Below are 18,955 nucleotides of genomic sequence, written 5' to 3'. Positions count from 1 at the left end.
ATTAAAACTACAATAAAAAATTATCTGTCACCTTTGCTTTTCTACAGCTGTCGGTGACTGTGACATTCAGGGCTCCTCTCTTGGTCTGAATGTCTTCACGTCTGTGTCCAGAAAGCACTGAGCTTAGGAAGTTATTAAGTCATCCTAACTTATTATTGATTTAATTGTTCAACCTTGATTTCTGTTGCTGATATATAAAAACATAGAAGTTTCTTTCCCATGTTCTTCCTTTCTTTAAGAAAGTGTGGAAAATAATAAACTCAGATACTGATGATAGAACAAAAGATGTTTTAATGTGGATGGAAGTAGCATTCATTTACTTTTCCGGGGAAAGGCAGATGGATGCTATCTAGAACATGTGATAAGAAGCTGAGATCTAGAAATATTTGTCAAGTTATAGGTGAGAAATAGATTTAAAGATTGACCCTTCTTGGGGTGCCTGGGTGGCTCAGTTGGTTAAGCATCTGCCTTTGGCTCAGGTCATGATCTCGGGGTCCTGGGATCAGACCCCACATCGGGCTCCCTGCTCAGTGGAGAGCCTGCTTCTCCTTATCCCTCTGCTGCTCCCCCTGCTTGCGCACTCCCTTCCGCGCTCTCTCTCTGTCAAATAAATAATAAAATCTTAAAAAAAAAAAGATTGACCCTCTCTTTGCTCTTCAATTTTGCCTTATGCTAAAACTTCCCCCAAGTGGAATTTTTATTCCAAATATCCCAGTGCTTGATAAAAGAAAACTGAATAGATTGAAGTTTGATTGTTGAAGCATAGAACATAGTGTTCAGAGCAAAAGGAAGAGAAATGAGTAATGATTTTCAAGTCAACGTGTTTCTACTTTGCTGAGAAGTGTTTGTACTATATCTGAGAGAACCTTCTGTAAATTGAAAATAGGCAAGTTGAATAAGCTATACTTATGTGTGTCTACTAAGAATGCCTCTCACTTTATAAATTTTCTAATGAATTTATTTATTCTTCAACATAATTTACTGAATGCATACTATAACCCAGATAGTGTTTCTGGGAATGTAACTCTAAAGTGGGTTACAAATTCCTACCTTCACTGGAGCTAACATTCTGGTGAAGAGAGAGAGATTTATTTATTATTATTATCTTATTTTTAAAGATTTATTTATTTGGGAGGGAGAGAGAGAGAGTGTGTGTGTGCAGGGGGAGGAGCAGAGGGAGAGAAACTCAAGCAGACTCCACAGAATGCTGAGCCCCACGCAGAGCTCAATCTCAGGACCCCAAGATCATGACTTGAGCCGAAATCAAGAGTCCAGCGCTCAACTGACTGAGCCACACAAGCGCCCCTAGAGAGACATTTAAAACAGCATGAACATTAATGTTCCAAGAAAAATAAAGCAGAGAAGGGTGATAGGGAGGGAGGGCTGGGGTGGCCAACAATTTTAAACAGGATATCTATGGAAAGCCTCAACTAAAAAAAATACGAGATTAAACATCTGAAGGAGATGAAGTAGACCATAGAGATAGATGTGTGATCAAGGGAAATCCAGGACTAGAAAGAGCAATTGAAAAATGCCTAGAGGCAGGAGCAAAAGAGTGCTCAGGAAGGAGCAAGGAGGCAGTGAGGCTGGTTGGAGAAAGAAAGTAGGAAAGAAATCTCAGTGAGGTTAGAGAATGGTAGGGGGCGCTGGTTATGCAGGATCTTAGAAGTCACTCTAAAGACTTTTATGTTAAATGAGATGATTGGAAGGTTTTTATCTGAAGAGTGAGATGATCGCACATAGGTATTAATGGAAACACAATGTATTCGGAAGAGGCCAGAAGAATTTCAGAACTTGGGGCACCTGGGTGGCTCAGTTGTTAAGTGTCTGCCTTCATCTCAGGTCATGACCCAGGGTCCTGGGATCGAGCCCCGCATCGGGCTCCCTTTTTGGCAGGAAGCCTGCTTCTCCCTCTCCCACTCCCCCTGCTTGTGTTCCATCTCTCTCTGTCAAATAAATAAAGTCTAAAAAAAAAAAAAAAGACTTTCAGAACTTAATATTCATGGGCACAGTTGGTGCCCCCCTCCACCTGTCTGTTCTCTAGATGAAAATAATTAGAATCAAAGGCACTTAGAGGTCAGCAGGAGTGGAAGAATTTGACACAATAGTCTGTAATACTTTTAGGAAGGAAACATACAGATTTTTTCTGTAGTAAGAAAATTTTTCTTTAGGAAGAAAAACATGTGATTTTCTTTTCATACGAGAAACTATGCCCTGAATACGGAAATGAAAGTTGTAGGTTTGATTTAATCCTGGGTTTTTTCCTGGGGAATGTAGTGCTTCAGCACAATCTCCCCAAAACAACTCTGGCATTGATATATGGTGACATGCTTCTCTCAATTTAGAGAAATAGGAAGAGGTTGTACTTGAGATCATTTACAGGAGTGATATATGTGGGAATAAACTGAAGTGAGAAAAAACATTTCTTCTAAGAGTCCAAATACTGTTAGGAAGACACTAAAAAGAGACTTTCGATTCACTGGAAGAGGAAAAGCATACATTGGATTAAAAAGAATCAGTATGTATTTATTGGTTTACTGACTTTGTTTCCCAATCTAAAGCTGCAAACGGATTCTCTGAACTTTTCATTGAAAAGCAAAAGGCATTCTGAAATATATATATAGAATATTGGCTTATGTGCTAGCAGAGTCAACAAAATCTTAATATACTTAGATATACTCAATGATTCCAATAATTTCAGTTAATATTAATTAATATTAAAATAATATTTTTGAAATTCTACTAAATTCTTGCGAACCAGGAAAACAAATTCATTCTCAACATTAATTTGACATTGTTTCAAAAATAACTGCACTGTAGGGATCTGGCTAACTGAGGAAAAACACATACTTATTTTTTTAAAAGTCCTATTTTTTTTCACCCACCTCCACCTCCAGGTTTTATTTCAAACAAGCATTGAAAATCTTCCAGGTGTATTCAAAAATGCCTGAAGAATCCACATTCTTTCCCAAGTTGTTAATACTTTTGTTGATTGTCAAGTGTTTTGCCTCTTTGTTAAAATCAATAGGTGAAATATTCAATGAAAAATAACATGAGTATTTTCCAACAGTTTTATCCTATGCTAGAAGGATAAGGAAACATGACTAAAGATGTTTACATAATAATAATTTAACTTCCAGAATCAAAGACAAGTTGGTTTTAGCCCTGTATCCACTTAGGTCTTGTTTTTCTTCTTTCATGCAAGGTACATGTGATGTAAAAATTCATTATTGTTCTAAACAGAAACTGAGGTAGACCTACTCTTTCTTCAGTTAAATGGATAGAATGTCTCTGAGACACACTGATGCAAGTTATTTCAGAATCTCCTTTGTACCACATGATTCTTTTTCACTATCCTATGACTTTAACATAATATATAAAATATGGGATTTTAGATTATTAAACATCATGATGATATTAAGATGTCAGTATGAATTATATTTTCATCTCACTTTGTGCTGGTTAATCCAGGAACAGTATAGTAGTTTACATTTTGTCCAAAGCTTATCTGGACTGTAAAAACATTTCAGACAATTGTCACCTGAGGAGGTAGGCTGAAATCATAATATCTAGAAAAATACCCTTTCTCATCATTTTTTCATATATGCCTTTATTGGGCCAGTAACACCATAGATAATATAGTGGAGTGATGAAGAGCATGGACACTGGCTCATTTTTATAGACACTGTGCTGTCACTTAACGGGCATGTTGTGAAAAATGATAGTACTCACTTCATAGAGTTGTTGCAAAGGCTAAATGTATATTTATATACGTAAGATGTTTAAATAGTCCCCGGCACATAGTAAGTGCGACCTCTAATACATACATTCTATGGATCTGGTGAACTATCTCTAGAATGGCCTTTGTTAACTCTTGGTTTGCAAATGACATGATTTTATAAGGTCAAACTATTTGTATTACAATAGGTACTTATTATACATCTCATATATAAACACATAAGAGGAATTACCTGATTTTTTTTACATCATGGTTTTAACAGTTATTTGCATATAATGTCTTTTTTACCTTTCAAAGGATTGTTGATTATTAAAAGATAATAAATGGTGGGGCGCCTGAGTGGCTCAGTCGTTAAGCGTCTGCCTTCGGCTCAGGTCATGATCCCAGGGTCCTGGGATCAAGTCCCACATCAGGCTCCCTGTTTGGCAGGAAGCCTGCTTCTCCCTCTCCCACTCCCCCGCTTGTGTTCCTGTTCTCGCTATCTCTCTCTCTGTCAAATAAATAAATAAAATCTTAAAAAAAAAGATAATAAATGGCAATGGTAACAAATGAAAAGAAAAACAGATAATTTAAAATTAATTTGTAAGCAAAAAAATGATAATACCTAATTTTCAAATAATTTCAAAATGGATTTACTGTTCAAAAATTAAATTAAGGCTAAACCTTCAACGCTAAGGAATAAACTTGTGGATGTCCCCCCCCCACCAACAGAACAGATGAAGCTCTTGAAATGATACAAGTTTCTCTCTATCTTTCTGCCAATTGATAAGAAGCTCCTATTTGTATTGTTGTGGTTTACCCTGCAAGTGAGAGAACAGTACATTTTGAATGCCCATTGGATTTATGTCACTGCTGATATCATCCAGAGTGACTCATTTTTTTCCCTATCAGATGATATTTTGGTTAATGGAATGTCTTGTATGCTGAGGAAAGAGATGTTCTATATAATGTAAGTCTGCTTGAGAACCCAAGGATTAAAGTGATTGCTCTACTATTTGTTTTCTGAATAGATGTGGAATGATCATTTAAAATAATCCATCATTTTCTGTAGTCTCATTTGGAAAATAATGAGGCCAAAGAAGGCTAGACATACTGAATTGTTTCTGTTTTCTAAACAGTCATTTGGTTCACTTTTAGTTTCCACAGACTTAAATGTAATATTAAGTTGGTAGAAAAATTAGGAGATAATACCGGTCGTAGTCAGTTTGGGCAGCAATCACGAAAATACCATGGACTGGGTGACTTGAACAACAAATGTGTATTTTTCACAGTTCTGGAGGCTAGAGGACCAAGATCAAGGCACAGGAAGATTTGGTGTCTAGTGAGAGGTCACTTCCTGCTTTATAGATAACCATCCTCTTTTTTTTTTTTTTTTTTTTAAGATTTTATTTATTTGACAGAGACAGACACAGCAAGAGAGGGAACACCAGCAGGGGGAGTGGGAGAGGGAGAAGCAGGCTTCCCACGAAGCAGGGAGCCCAATGCGGGGCTTGATCCCAGGACCCTGGGATCATGACCTGAGCCGAAGGCAGACGCTTAACGACTGAGCCACCCAGGCGTCCCGATAACCATCTTCTTACTGTGTGGAAACAGGGTGAGCCAGCTGTCTAGGGTCCCTTTTCTAAGGGCCTAATTCCACTGATGATGGCTCCATCCTTATTACCTAATTACTTCCCCAAATCCCTAACTCCTAATACTATCACATTGAGAAACAGGATTTCAAATTACAAAATGAGCGTCGGGCTCTGCCCTGGGCATGGAGCCTGTTTAATATTCTCTCTCTCCCAGTCTCTCTGCCCCTCCACCCACACACTCTCTCTCTCTCTCGCTATAAATAATAAAAATAATAAAATTAGTAGTCTGAAAATAATCCTGTGCAATATCACATTTATAATCTGCAGTAAATTCAATGAACCCTTTGCAATTTTGTAGTTAGAGTACAGCACTGCTGTTCACACTGAGAGAATAACTATCATTCTTACACTACCCACAGTTGTTCAGTAATTGGAAAAGCATAAATAATATACATAATACTGGTATCTTATAACTTATAACTGTAGTGCTTTCAGATTTTCACATTTTCTTGTGTGGGACATAAAAACAAGATTTTGCCCAGTTTCTTGTCATTTATTATCCAGATAATCAGGGTTAAGTTCTTGCCAAATGGAAGCAGGGAGTTGAAAATATGTGTAAAAGTAGTATTATGATTCTAGGCCATGGTATCCAACATAGAGAAGGGTGAAAATAATGTATAAGGGTGAAAACAATCACAAATAAAAAATACCACAACCTCATGTGCTTTTTTTTTTTTTTTTTGTGGTTGTGAGCTCATGGTTAAAATAATTTTATTTATATTGATTCTTCAAGTCCTTTGCAGAATGTACACTCCTCTAGAAAACATATATGTTTAATTTTGCCACCTTACAACAATTTTGGAGCATTTTAAAATAATTATTTTCATTCCTGTTTTTGAATTTATAGATTATGTATTTTCCCTTCTACTAGCAATGAGGTCAGGGCAGGCACTCATTTGCTCTCTGCCTTTGCTAGATGTTGGTTGCTTTTGTTGCTGGGTTTTTTTTTTCACTTTTTTTTTATTATGTTATGTTAATCACCGTACATTACATCATCAGTTTTTGATGTAGTGTTCCATGATTCATTGTTTGCGTATAACACCCAGTGCTCCATGCAGAACGTGCCCTCCTTAATAATATAGGCTCTAAGCATCCTTGAATTATTATTCAAGTTGTTCCTAACTTCAATACTATATTTTAATCTAAGAAATTAAACAGTATTGTTATTGTATTGTTATTGTTTTATACTTCCAATATTCTTTTAGAATTACCCAGTGGTTTACCAATTTCTTTGCTCTCCATTCCTTATGTTAGAATGTTAGGAACAGTTTTCTTTTGCCCAAACTACTTTTTTTTAGTGAGGGTCTACTAGAGGCAAATTCTGACAATTTTAGTTTACGTAAAACTGTCCTTATGTTGCTTTCATTCTTGAAAGATAGTTTCAGTGGGTTCTAATTTGACAATTATTTTGACTCTGCATACCTGGCTATTAAAAATTTAGATGCCAGTTGAATTACGTTTTTAATTTTCCTCGGTTTCTCCTGCTTTTAAAAATTCTCCCTCCCTGCCCCCCCTTCATTATTCCCCTCCTGTTATCTTCTTCATTTATTTTTTTAACATATAATGTATTATTTCCTTCAGAGGTACAGATCTGTGATTCAACAGTCTTACACAATTCACAGCACTCACCATAGCACATACCCTCCCCAATTCAACTTCTTGCCATCCAGTGTACCAGACTTTGTCTCTGATACCCAAGATGACCACCCCATCGTCGAGATCAGGCATACATATGTCTTTCTCCATATTGTTCTTTTACTTCAGTTTCAGCCTGTGAAGTTTACAGCATCTTTCTTTCCATATTATAATGCATTAAAAATAGTTATTGCCAGAATTTTTTGGCATTTTACATTGAGGAGTTTTAAGCATACTCCCTCTGACATTTTTTCACAAACGTAAGTCCATAATTCAATTTCGACTTAGCAGTTTTGTTTGGAAGGTCCAGGAAGGCATTTTGTTGGTCTCTAGGAATTCCAATGAAATAACAGTCATTTCTTTTTTCTGAAGAGCTCATACCCCAATTAAGAAAACTAACATGTAGGAAATTACAGATATTATCATGAACAGTATACTTTAGTTGAAATAATGAGACAAGAATCTATTAAACCACAATTATACATGGCTTAATTACAAATACAGTAATAGAGATAACTGATACACGCATTCAAGGAATTTAGTTGTTTTATTGTCAAAAAAAGACTGTCTAGAGTGGAAATGATTCAATTTTCATCTTGAACAGGTTAAGTGGAGGAGAAAGACGTTAAATTCTATAACAAGAAAATTCAATGTAGTTGAAATTGAGCATCACATATTTCGGGAGAGGAACAGGGACAGCCCTGGAGAATATAGTTTATTAAGCATTGAAAGCTAGGTGCTGTCAGTTTGGGAATGGCTTCAAAAGCTAGGCAAAATGCATCTTATATATTAAAAATATAGGGGTGTCATGAATTAGAAATGGATCAATTTTAAAGTTAGCTTGCTAGTACACAAATGTAACAAAATGTCAAAAAAAGCAAGTGCAGGGCTTCTTGCTTGACAAGTGAGGCACAAAGGGGTAAGTTGATATCCACCATTATAGACAACAATGATGATTGTATTAAGAAAGAAGAAAATGGGGCGCCTGGGTGGCTCAGTTGGTTAAGCGACTGCCTTCGGCTCAGGTCATGATCCTGGAGTCCCGGGATCGAGTCCCGCATCGGGCTCCCTGCTCGGCAGGGAGTCTGCTTCTCCCTCTGACCTTCCTCCTTCTCATTCTCTCTGTCTCAAATAAATAAATAAAATCTTTAAAAAAAAAAAAAAGAAAGAAAGAAGAAAATGGTAAGTTTGGAGACATTCTATTTGGAGGGATGTTTCTAAGTCAAAGGTGGGTATATCATAGACAGTTCACGCCGTAATTGTGTTCATAGGTATATGAATAGATGGACATCAGATTTGGGCAAATTATATTTTGTTTATTTAATTTAAAAATAGGCTTTAAATGTAAATAGTATTGATTATTAGTTATACATTTTTTTAAGATTTTATTTATATTTTTGACAGAGAGAGAGAGAGACAATGAGAGCAGGAACACAAGCAGGGGGAGTGGGAGAGGGAGAAGCAGGCTTCCTACAGAGTAGGGAGCCCGATGTGGGGCTTGATCCCAGGACCCTGGGATCATGACCTGAGCCGAAGGCAGACGCTTAACAACTGAGCCACCCAGGCACCCCTGGTTATTCGTTTTAGAAAAACATTAAAATTGATTAAATTATTTAAATGATAGAGTTCACTTTTTATTGATCTTCTGTAAGTTGATAAGAAATTGGTCATGAAACATACTTTAAAAAAGCAGATATTATGAAAATAAGACAATTTTTTAAAATTTTAATCACTTACTGGAAATCAAGAAAGCCATATGAAATACTAACAACAACAACAACAAAAACAATGAAGGACATTTCTAATTTAGTTTTAAATTTGCTTTTTCAGCTTCCTCTCTTGTTCACTAATTTATCCACTTATATAAAATTTATATTAAATTTGAAGTACTAGGATCAGAGATGAATACATCTGTGAAAGATGAAATGGAATGGTCTCTTTATAAATATTTTATTTTAAATTCCTTAATTATATTATTTAGATTTTCAAATTTGGATCCATAATGCACACATTTTAAGACCAATAAAGGTTTAGAAGGTTGTAATGGGGGAATTTAAGTATAAACATTGCACATTGATTTAGTATGCTGTGATAGGAAAATAGTGAAGTAAACAAATACATATTTTCCTTCATAGAAAGTATAATGTAATGAAATACAGATGATTTGGTAATAATGACTTGGTGTAATGAATGTTATGGTGGATGAAAACCAGGATGTTATGAATGCACTTAGGAGACATCAGATTTACCTGTCTTTGCAAAATAATTGCATTTGTGTCAATATTCATCAATTACACTAACCGCTTACTAGCTGAACTTGCACATAATAAATACTTTTTAAGCTCTTTTAACTTACTATCTAATATGACTTAGTGGGTAAGATATTTCAATTTTTGGTAATCTTTGGAAGAAAATGAAACGTGGACTCTAATTAGGAAAATGCTGGTGTTCTTTTGATAATTTCTCTTCACTTCGAGTAATGTAATTGTGTTCATTTTTGTGTGCCTCACATGTCGCAGCCTGAATGTTGACCTGTCTCTTTTCATATTTTATGTCACAAGTAGGAGAAAAACATATCTTTTGATTTTTTTGAACTGTAGAATCAGACGCAGCATCTTTGGGGACAAAAATGTAAGCAGATTTGTCTGTGTATGCCACTCAACCAAATGTGTCACAAATTAGTTGGACTGAAACCTTTTGTTTGTTCTTGCCCTCCTTATTAATTTTTGCTTTTCTTGATTGTGCTTTTGATGTCATATCCAAAAAGATCACTGGGAGTAATAAAGACCAGGGATGTGTAGTTTCAGTTCTATCACTTACTAGCTGTTGGACTTTGAACAAGTTCTAGTTATTTAAGCTTTTTAAAATGCATGCCCTTACTTATAAATTGGGGTAACAAACATCCTTACTCAGGGAGTAGTGAGAATTGAGAGGAATCAATAAATAATGCCTATTAAAAGACTATGCTCATGATAAAACCTCAATGACTGTTACTACCAGGTAATAATTTCTTTTTTTTTTTTTTAATTCATTCGAGACACAGAGATACAGAGAGAGAGAGAGAGAGCATGAGCAAGGGGAGAAGCAGAGGGAGGGGGAGAAACAGACTCCCTGTTGAGCAGGGAACCCAATGCAGGGCTCGATCCCAGGACTCTGAGCCATCCAGGCGCCCTGTGGGTAATAATTTCTTTAAAATATAACCTACATCTTCAACTGCTTCACTCCCTTTGTCTTTCTGCAAACCAAAATTATTAGTAGATACTTGAATTAAAATGTGTATATATATATATATATATGTGTCTATAAGTCTATAGATTTGTATCTATATACACATGTGGTATATAGAGACTTCCTTGGGAGACCGATGGCTGAGGGACCTTTGACAATGACATTCTTTTTCTTGGGGTGTAAAACTGTTTCTAAGAGTGAGACTATTATATGTTGGGGGTGTCACCATGAGCTCCAGGCCACATTGTCAAGGCTGAGATGGTCAGAGCAGCAGAATTGGAAGAGGGCAAGTGACAGAATATTATTTGATATTATCTGTCTGTGGCTGAGCTAATAATCAGTTTATGATTGTTTAAATAGGTGTGGGTGCTTAATCCCAAGCTCATATTTAGTTTAAAGTATTAGAGTCGGAGAAACATAAATCTAGGAAGGCTGAAATGAAATGCTCTACTCAAAAGAGTGATATTTAACTTCAAAAAGATACTGAAATTATATTGTTTAGGTTTTAAAATCTGGATCAACATTGCACAGATTTGGAGAGCAATAAAAGATTAGAAGGTTGAAATAAGGGACCTTTGAAATAAGATTATTAGTGCTCAGAGAGGATTTAACCATGAGAGGAGGTAATTGTTTTTATATCAACATATGTTCTAATACCTCAATGCAAACCATTGCACATTAGAATATATGTCCTGAATTTGAGCAATATTGTCTTTACACACGTTTTAGATTTTCAAAACTATCAAAGGAGGCCGCACACGTGCTTTTAAATATAGTCTTGACCGTGTTATCAATAACTGTGTTTATTTTGATAAAGATAAAATGCAGAAATACAGTGTAATATTATGCATACAATGCATGAATTGTAGATAAAATAAAAATTTTCTATTTCCTGGAGGAAAAAGCATTTGTATTAAAGGAACTACATACAATGATATTTCTTTAAAAGGTAACAGTAGTAACACAATAATAATAAAAATAAGCATTACATTTATTTCCCATTTATTCTGTGCATAGTACTCTTTTAAGTGCTTTTCCTGAAATTGTGCTTTAATTTTCACAACAACCTATATTTTATTCCCAATTTATATATGAGGTAAATGAAACTAGATTCAAAGTTGATAGTTTGGCTCCCCAAAAGTGATTGAAGCCAATAGAGTATACTGTCACTCAAAAAACTAAACTTTATATCATAATTAAAAGTTACTTTTATCAAATTAAAAGTTATTTTATCCTGGATGCTGTCCAGCTAATAGCAATACATGGATATTTTCCTAAAGTCATTTATTAAGTACTTTTTCTCACGATCCCATGGAACAACACTTTCAACCACATTTAAAAAAAAAATAATATTTAAATTTGCTTCTCTGACTTTGTCTTCATTTTTCTACTTAACAGATATGTAACAGAGGAAGTCATTAAAACTATGAACCTCAGTATTTTTAAATTTTTAAAATGAGGTTAACCTTTGGAAACTACTGTGAAGAATTTTCAATAATGAATTACGAAGTAGCTGGTCCATGACATGAGAGGTAGTCACTAAATAATTAATATTACTGTAACAACGTAGAATTTAGTGATTAAGCTAGGCTTTGTGTTTGTTTTGTTCTTTAATGTATGCACATGGCAAATTTTCTGGTGTAGGGTTTGCAAACTGTAGCGTAGCCATCTGATGCTGACACTTCTCCACACAAATTGTAACTTTTCTCTACCTTTTCTGAACATATTCTTTTTTTTTTTTGAAACAATATTTCTCTTTTTATTATTATGTTATGTTAATCACCATACATTACATCATTAGTTTTTGATGTAGTGTTCTGTGATTCATTGTTTGCGTATAACACCCAGTGCTCCATGCAGAACGTGCCCTCTTTAATAACTATCACCAGGCTAACCCATCCCTCCACCCCCTTCCCCTCTAGAACCCTCAGTTTGTTTTTCAGAGTCCATAGTCTCTCATGGCTCGTCTCCCCCTCCGATTTCCACCCCCTTCATTTTTCCCTTCCTGCTATCTTCTCTTTTTTTTCTTTTTCTTAACATAATTTGCATTATTTGTTTCAGAAGTACAGATCTGTTATTCAACAGTCTTGCACAATTCACAGCGCTCACCATAGCACGTATTCTTACATGCTGATGGCTAGATGGTATTTAAAGTGCCCCTAGTCGCTATTTGGGTTGTTAATTTTCTCACATAGGAACCTTGCAGCCCAGCTGTACATAACATCCTCTGGGATTGCATATTCCTGGGCCCTACGCCTAGAAATTCTTATAGTATCTCTGGAGGGAGGCCCAGGAATCTGTTTCACCAATCACACTTATCATCATTCGAAACTATAAGAATAAGACCATATCTTAGTTGATATTCTTAGTAACAGGAAAGTTTGAGAGACAAGCATTTCATTCACATTGTTTCATTATGAGCAGCCACCACATGTGAGACGGGGATGATGGGGGTTATATGCTACACCATTCCACCCTGACAAAAGATCGGCAAGTGGAGTCACACAGGAACACACAAAGGTTCAGAAAGCTATCTGTATTCCCCAGGGTCATGCAGAACCAAACTTTTAGTGTTTCTTCAAGCTCTGCTTAAGGTTAAGGACACTAAGTGACCTGTCCCAGGTCACCGGGTAGAGTCCAGCCCAGAAATCAGGTATTCATCTTTTAGTCTAGGGCATTCTGATGTATCCTGTGGAGAAGAACAGATCTTCAACACATGGAGAATATTACAGATTGAACCAAAGCTCCCAAATTCGTATGCCACGTGATTCCTCAAATAGCAACATGCTATAGGCTTTTAGCTTAAATTTTAACCTAAATTTTAAAATTTTAACTTAACTCTGGGAGGCATTTTTCTCTTTTTAATACTGTCCCATAAAAGCCTTTGTAGAAAGTATTTCCAAAATGCAAACTCGGTTCCTGATAGATAAAGGAGTTCCTGCCCTTCCTGAAATGCTCCATGTCATAGTAGCTACCACAGGCCAAGGCCCTTTGTAATTCGTTCTTCTATTTCTGTCTTCTGTTCTCCCATAATCCATAATTCTTCACTCTAATCTCTGTCTCTCCCTCTCCTTACTCCTCTCTCCCTCCTTTATCATTCCCTTTATTTAGTAAATATTTATTAAAGTGCAATTAAGTAGACGGCACAAACCATGCCACATGCTTGATGAAAAGGGCCAAAAGACCTGCTTGCCAGGAGTCCATCTGTTGACATTGCATCCTCTAGCCTTAGCCCAAGGAGACACCAAATAATTAATATGAATATAAGCTATAGATGAGAATAAAAGAAATGTGGTACTACTTTCTTTATATATTTAGATATAAAAGGAAGCAGAGTGTTTAAAAAAATGCTCAATACAGGCTACTTTTGATTTTTATTTATTTTACATTAATTAAATGAATTTACGAAGTTACTTAACAATCAGACTTATTTAAAATAAGTTTAAATGCTTTAGAATAAAGAAAAAAAGCAGTTAAATTTTACTTTTTTGGGAAAAATAAAACTACGTGATTATTTGGGTAAATGAAAAATCCAAAGGGGCTCCCTTCTCTATTTTTGACTCCTGCTTTAGCCAAGATTTTACAAGGAGTAAAGCAAAGACTGATTATTGCATTAAATTTTCCTTTAAAAATCTATTCCTTACTTGTGAAATACAGTAAAACAGTCAAAAGGTAGGTAGGAGGGGAGAAAGGACAAGAAGCCTAAAAGAAGAAAATCCACACGCTAGCTCTTCCGTCCCAGGGTACGGGAGCTTTGACAGTGTGCCAAGTTATCAATATTCATACATGACAAGCTGAAACCCACGAAGCCGAAACACATTCCTTCAGTAATGCATCTGCGGGGACGTGGAAAGGATTGGAAGAGATTGAAAGCTGGAAAAGCCATTGCTTTTCTAAAGTGTCCAAATGCTTCTTTCTACAGTGCCCTAGTTTTGTGAGCTCTGTCTTTAGCCTTAGGTCTATTTATTTCATATTTTGTTTGTCCTTACGATTTGGAAACATGATTAGAGCTTACAATGAAAGATGAATTGGCTCAGGGAATTTATGCTTTGGTTTCAGGGAAGAAAATATAATTTTCAATCCAGATAGGATATATATTTTATATTTTTTATATTAGGAAGACACAGTTACAGAAGAGAGAGAGAGAAAGGGGGGAAGAAGGGAGAAGAGAACATAGAAAAGAAAGGAAGGAAGGAAGGGAGGCAGGGAGGGAGGGAGAGAAAAGAGAGAGAAAGAAGCCAAGATGGAGAGACATTAACAGCCTGTGAAAGAGAAAACTGATGGAATAAATACATCAGTAGCTGTAGATTAAAAATCAGTAATAATTTCTATATGTCTAAACTCAGTAGAGAAAGAATCAAGTTATTTCATACACCACAGAAGGAAGCTTTTTGCACATTTATTCTGCGGGGAGTAAACAACTAGAGCTAGAGGCCCTCATATGTAGATGTATGGCTCACAAAGTGCCAAAGAGCCTCACAGCATCGCTATTTCACCACCCTTGGGTATACTCCTGGGAGAATTCTTCTGAGAACTTATTTTTAAAGAATCTAGAAAAAGTTAGAAATGAATTTAATAGGTTCGAGTTTCCAGTCAGTGTTTTTCAGTGTGAGAAATAATTAAGAGGAAGATGTTTTATGCTTTGGTTGGGTTTGGTTTAGTTTAGTTTTTTTGCTTTTGTTTTTGTTTTTTTCTTTTCTTCTGGGTCTATAACAAAAAAGTTACATTTAGGGAAGGTGGAAAAGAAAAGCTTTTTATATATTTAATTGTGCAAAAGTCAAAGTGTATGTTGTGTAACTCTACTTCCTGCAACCCAAGAGAGCTGGGTCTTTACAACTGTATTAAATGTTCTTTTTAGGGCTTTAAATTTCACTCAAAATTATACTTATTGAGAAAATGTCTTTTAATTCATATATGCATTTGATTCAAGATTCATTAAACATTAAAGGGCTGTGATGTCTTGGTAGTCTACTTGGCATTGGATATACAGCCCTGAGCAGGCATACGGGCTTCTGGCAAGCTGGGAATTATATTTAATAGGATAAATGGAGTATGAACAAGTAGGTACAGAATAATACAAAATTTTAAGTGAAAAAGGTACCATGAAAAAGATAAGTAAGTGCCATGAGAGGGAAGAAAGGAGTTTTTGGATTTATTTGGGAAAACAAGGAAGAACTCACTTAAAAAAAAAAAAAAAAAGGTGTTGCATTGCAAAGGGAGGATGGGCAGGGAATGGAAATGAATATGTAATTTAAATAGCTCAAATATTGTTATGGATAGTGAACGCATTGTTTTTATTGGTTATTTGGACAGATTAGTGCCTGTGTTTTACCAGTATTCTGCATGGACAAAGTCTTTGAAACTGGAGCAGTGTGTAAGTGTAAAGGATGGAGTGTAATAGATATATTTCGCAGAAAATCTCATAGGTACTAAATAATGAACACCAGAAAGGCATAAGAATATCAAAAATTGATACACTGTGCAATATTCTAACCACGTGCATGCAGTCTGAGCCTAACTATTTCTCACAAGAACTCACTATGGAAGGTACTGCTATTCCCATTTTTCACACGAGAAAATGGCACGTTATAGACACCCTTCAACTCTTCCGTGATCATACAGCTGCGATAAAAACAAAGAATTAACTGATTACAGGGCCACACAATTTTCCTTCGTTATTTTACTGAGATTTTTAAACACACCAAGAGTTTGAATAATGTTTTACACGAAAAGTAAATTCTTACATTTGCATCATGATTAGCCTGATGTCTGGGTATAAGTGAGGAAAAATGTTAATGATTCACATCAAACACATTAAACTGACACACTTAACCCTTATTAAAATAACTTGTAGTTGGTTTTAACGAGATATTTTCAACAATTTTCTTGAGCAGCCTGTAAGAATAAAGTCAAACATGTCTTAATAGTATTTTCCTTCTCAGTGGGTACTTGTTCTGTCAATATTGATAAAACCCGAGGATTTAAATACACTGATTGACATTTTAGAGTTGTTTATTTTTCTTTCATTTTTATTTTACTTCCTATTTGGCTTCCTGCAACATTAGTGCTTTATGAAGCTAAGAGCAAATGAATGAGCAGTCACCATTTATATGCTCTAATTCTACTCTAGATATTTTATGATAATATCACTTTTATTTCCTGTTGCTGGTTAGCATTTCAAAACAATAACTGACCCAATTATGTTCACCATAAGCTTCGGAGTACCCTAGCGAAATGACAGGCTATCTTTTCAGAAGGTATTCCATGCAGTATTTCAGTTCAAATCAAATATATCCCCATCTAACCTTGTGCCACGAAGAATGAAAAAAGTTATCTAGTACAATATATATATATATATATATAGCATATATAAATATTATATTAAAATGTATCTATTTTCAATTAGAAACCGTCTGGATCTTTTATCCCGGTTAAATAACTGGAGTGAACCTAAGAAATGATGGTGAAGCTTTCAGAGCTAAGGGTAATTTTACTGCAGTACGCCAAAAAATGTCTTTGTATTCATATAGATTCGTGTTGTTCTGTGTTTCTAGAACCTCAACCTACTGGCTCACTCGCATCCAGTCTTTTCTCTACTGCAATGAGAATGGCCTCCTGGGCAGCTTTTCGGAAGAGACGCACTCATGCACCTGCCCGAACGACCAGGTGGTCTGCACCGCGTTCCTGCCCTGCACGGTGGGCGACGCCTCCGCCTGCCTGACCTGCGCCCCCGACAACCGCACCCGCTGTGGTACTTGCAATACGGGCTACATGCTGAGCCAGGGCCTCTGCAAGCCTGAGGTCGCCGAGTCCACCGATCACTATCTTGGCTTTGAGACTGACCTGCAAGACCTGGAGATGAAATACCTGTTGCAGAAGACTGACAGACGAATAGAAGTGCATGCCATTTTTATCAGCAACGACATGCGCCTCAATAGCTGGTTCGACCCCTCCTGGCGTAAGCGGATGCTCCTCACCTTGAAGAGTAACAAGTACAAGTCAAGTCTGGTCCATATGATCTTGGGTCTCTCTTTACAGATTTGCTTAACTAAGAACAGCACCTTGGAGCCGGTGTTGGCTGTTTACGTCAATCCCTTCGGAGGCAGCCACTCCGAGAGCTGGTTTATGCCTGTGAATGAAAACAGCTTTCCAGACTGGGAGCGGACTAAGCTGGACCTCCCACTGCAGTGTTATAACTGGTCGCTGACTCTGGGCAACAAGTGGAAGACATTTTTCGAGACCGTGCACATCTACCTGAGGAGTCGCATCAAGTCAAATGGCCCCAATGGCAATGAGAGCATTTACTACGAACCTCTGGAATTTATTGACCCTTCCCGGAACCTGGGCTATATGAAAATCAATAACATTCAAGTGTTTGGTTACAGCATGCACTTTGACCCTGAAGCAATTCGGGACTTGATTTTGCAGCTGGACTACCCCTATACTCAGGGATCCCAGGACTCAGCACTTTTGCAACTTCTAGAGATAAGAGACCGTGTAAATAAACTCTCCCCACCTGGCCAGCGTCGTCTAGATCTTTTCTCTTGCTTGCTTCGTCATAGACTCAAGCTGTCTACTAGTGAGGTGGTGAGGATCCAATCTGCTCTGCAGGCGTTTAATGCCAAATTGCCAAACACAGTGGATTATGACACGACCAAATTATGTAGTTAACCATAAATGTCAAGCACAACCCAAAACCTTGGAGGAGTTTTTACAGTGCTTTTGTGGAACAGTTTATGTTTGGAAGAGTACATTTAAATTGTCTTTTCAATATCTGTCTTATATCAGTCAATAACATTGGATGGCAATTTACACACATGAACTTGCTGACAATGAATATATTATACTGCAGTTTTGGTTTATGAATGAAATAAATACTGACACCAATCTAGAAGACATTCTACTTTTTACAATAAATTTCATTTGTAATTTTATATGTTCCGTGGCAATGCTTTTGTGCATTACATCCTCTAGAGGGAACATAAAAAGATACCAATAAAGTTTTGTAGCTGAACAGTTATTAAAAAGAAATGCTGTGGGATTCCTTTTTTCCATGAAATGAGTTTTATTTTGATATAGCTTGTTAGAACCTGGGGAAAATTCACCAAGTTTTTCAATGGAAACATTTGAAGGTCCCCTTCAATAGCCTTTAGAGAAAACTAGGTAGAATATTTAGTAGTCAGTTGTATTTTTATGGTCAACAGCACAGCAGGGGTGCCTTTATGTGCTTATAAATCATTCCTAGAGACACCATCATTATTAAAATAAACAGATGAACTATTTCCCGACTAAATATGAGAACATTCTGGCAAACATACAGAAAAACCAGTGTGATTATAAGCCCATGACAGAGCAAGTAAACCCTTTATTTCCCTAGCAACTCCCTTTGTCTTGCTTGTCTTTCTAATTTCTAATAACCGATAATCAGCATACTCTGCCCAATCATTTTCATTTCAAGTACTGAAAACCTAGTTATTCCAGCACTTTACCAAACTCAGTAAAATAACATTTCCAGAATTCACAAGCTGTAATGTGTTGGTATAAGATAATTAATCAAGTAAGTAATTCAGATGTAAATAGATTTTTCTTTTTTCTCTCAGAGAAGCTATTACCAAAAAGTATTTTGAAGATCAAACTCATTCAATATAAAACTGATTTTAGTTCAGATTTTTGGCTTGAAATTTGAGTTCCCATGTTACCCATGGTACAATATTAGACA

At 36.2% G+C, this 18,955-nt stretch overlaps 1 protein-coding gene across 2 annotated transcripts in view; it reads left to right on the top strand.

The window, feature by feature from the left end:
• BRINP3 (BMP/retinoic acid inducible neural specific 3) overlaps positions 1 to 18,263 on the top strand; it is a 354,007-nt gene extending 335,744 nt beyond the window's left edge. For both annotated transcript variants that reach the window (XM_045876098.1, XM_045876099.1), the window contains one exon: positions 16,791 to 18,263. In XM_045876098.1, coding sequence (XP_045732054.1) covers positions 16,791 to 17,907 — 1,117 coding nt within the window. In that variant the 3' untranslated portion in view covers positions 17,908 to 18,263. The remainder of the gene's footprint in view (positions 1 to 16,790) is intronic.
• The last annotated feature ends 692 nt before the right edge of the window (positions 18,264 to 18,955 follow it).

Source organism: Mirounga angustirostris, unplaced genomic scaffold (genome assembly GCF_029215605.1).
Source record: "Mirounga angustirostris isolate CCGP_5_RB_7025 unplaced genomic scaffold, mMirAng1.0.hap1 SCAF_6, whole genome shotgun sequence".
NCBI classification, from domain to species: domain Eukaryota; kingdom Metazoa; phylum Chordata; class Mammalia; order Carnivora; family Phocidae; genus Mirounga; species Mirounga angustirostris.
Note: the sequence above shows the minus strand (reverse complement) of the source record. Positions and strands in the feature narration are given on the sequence as shown.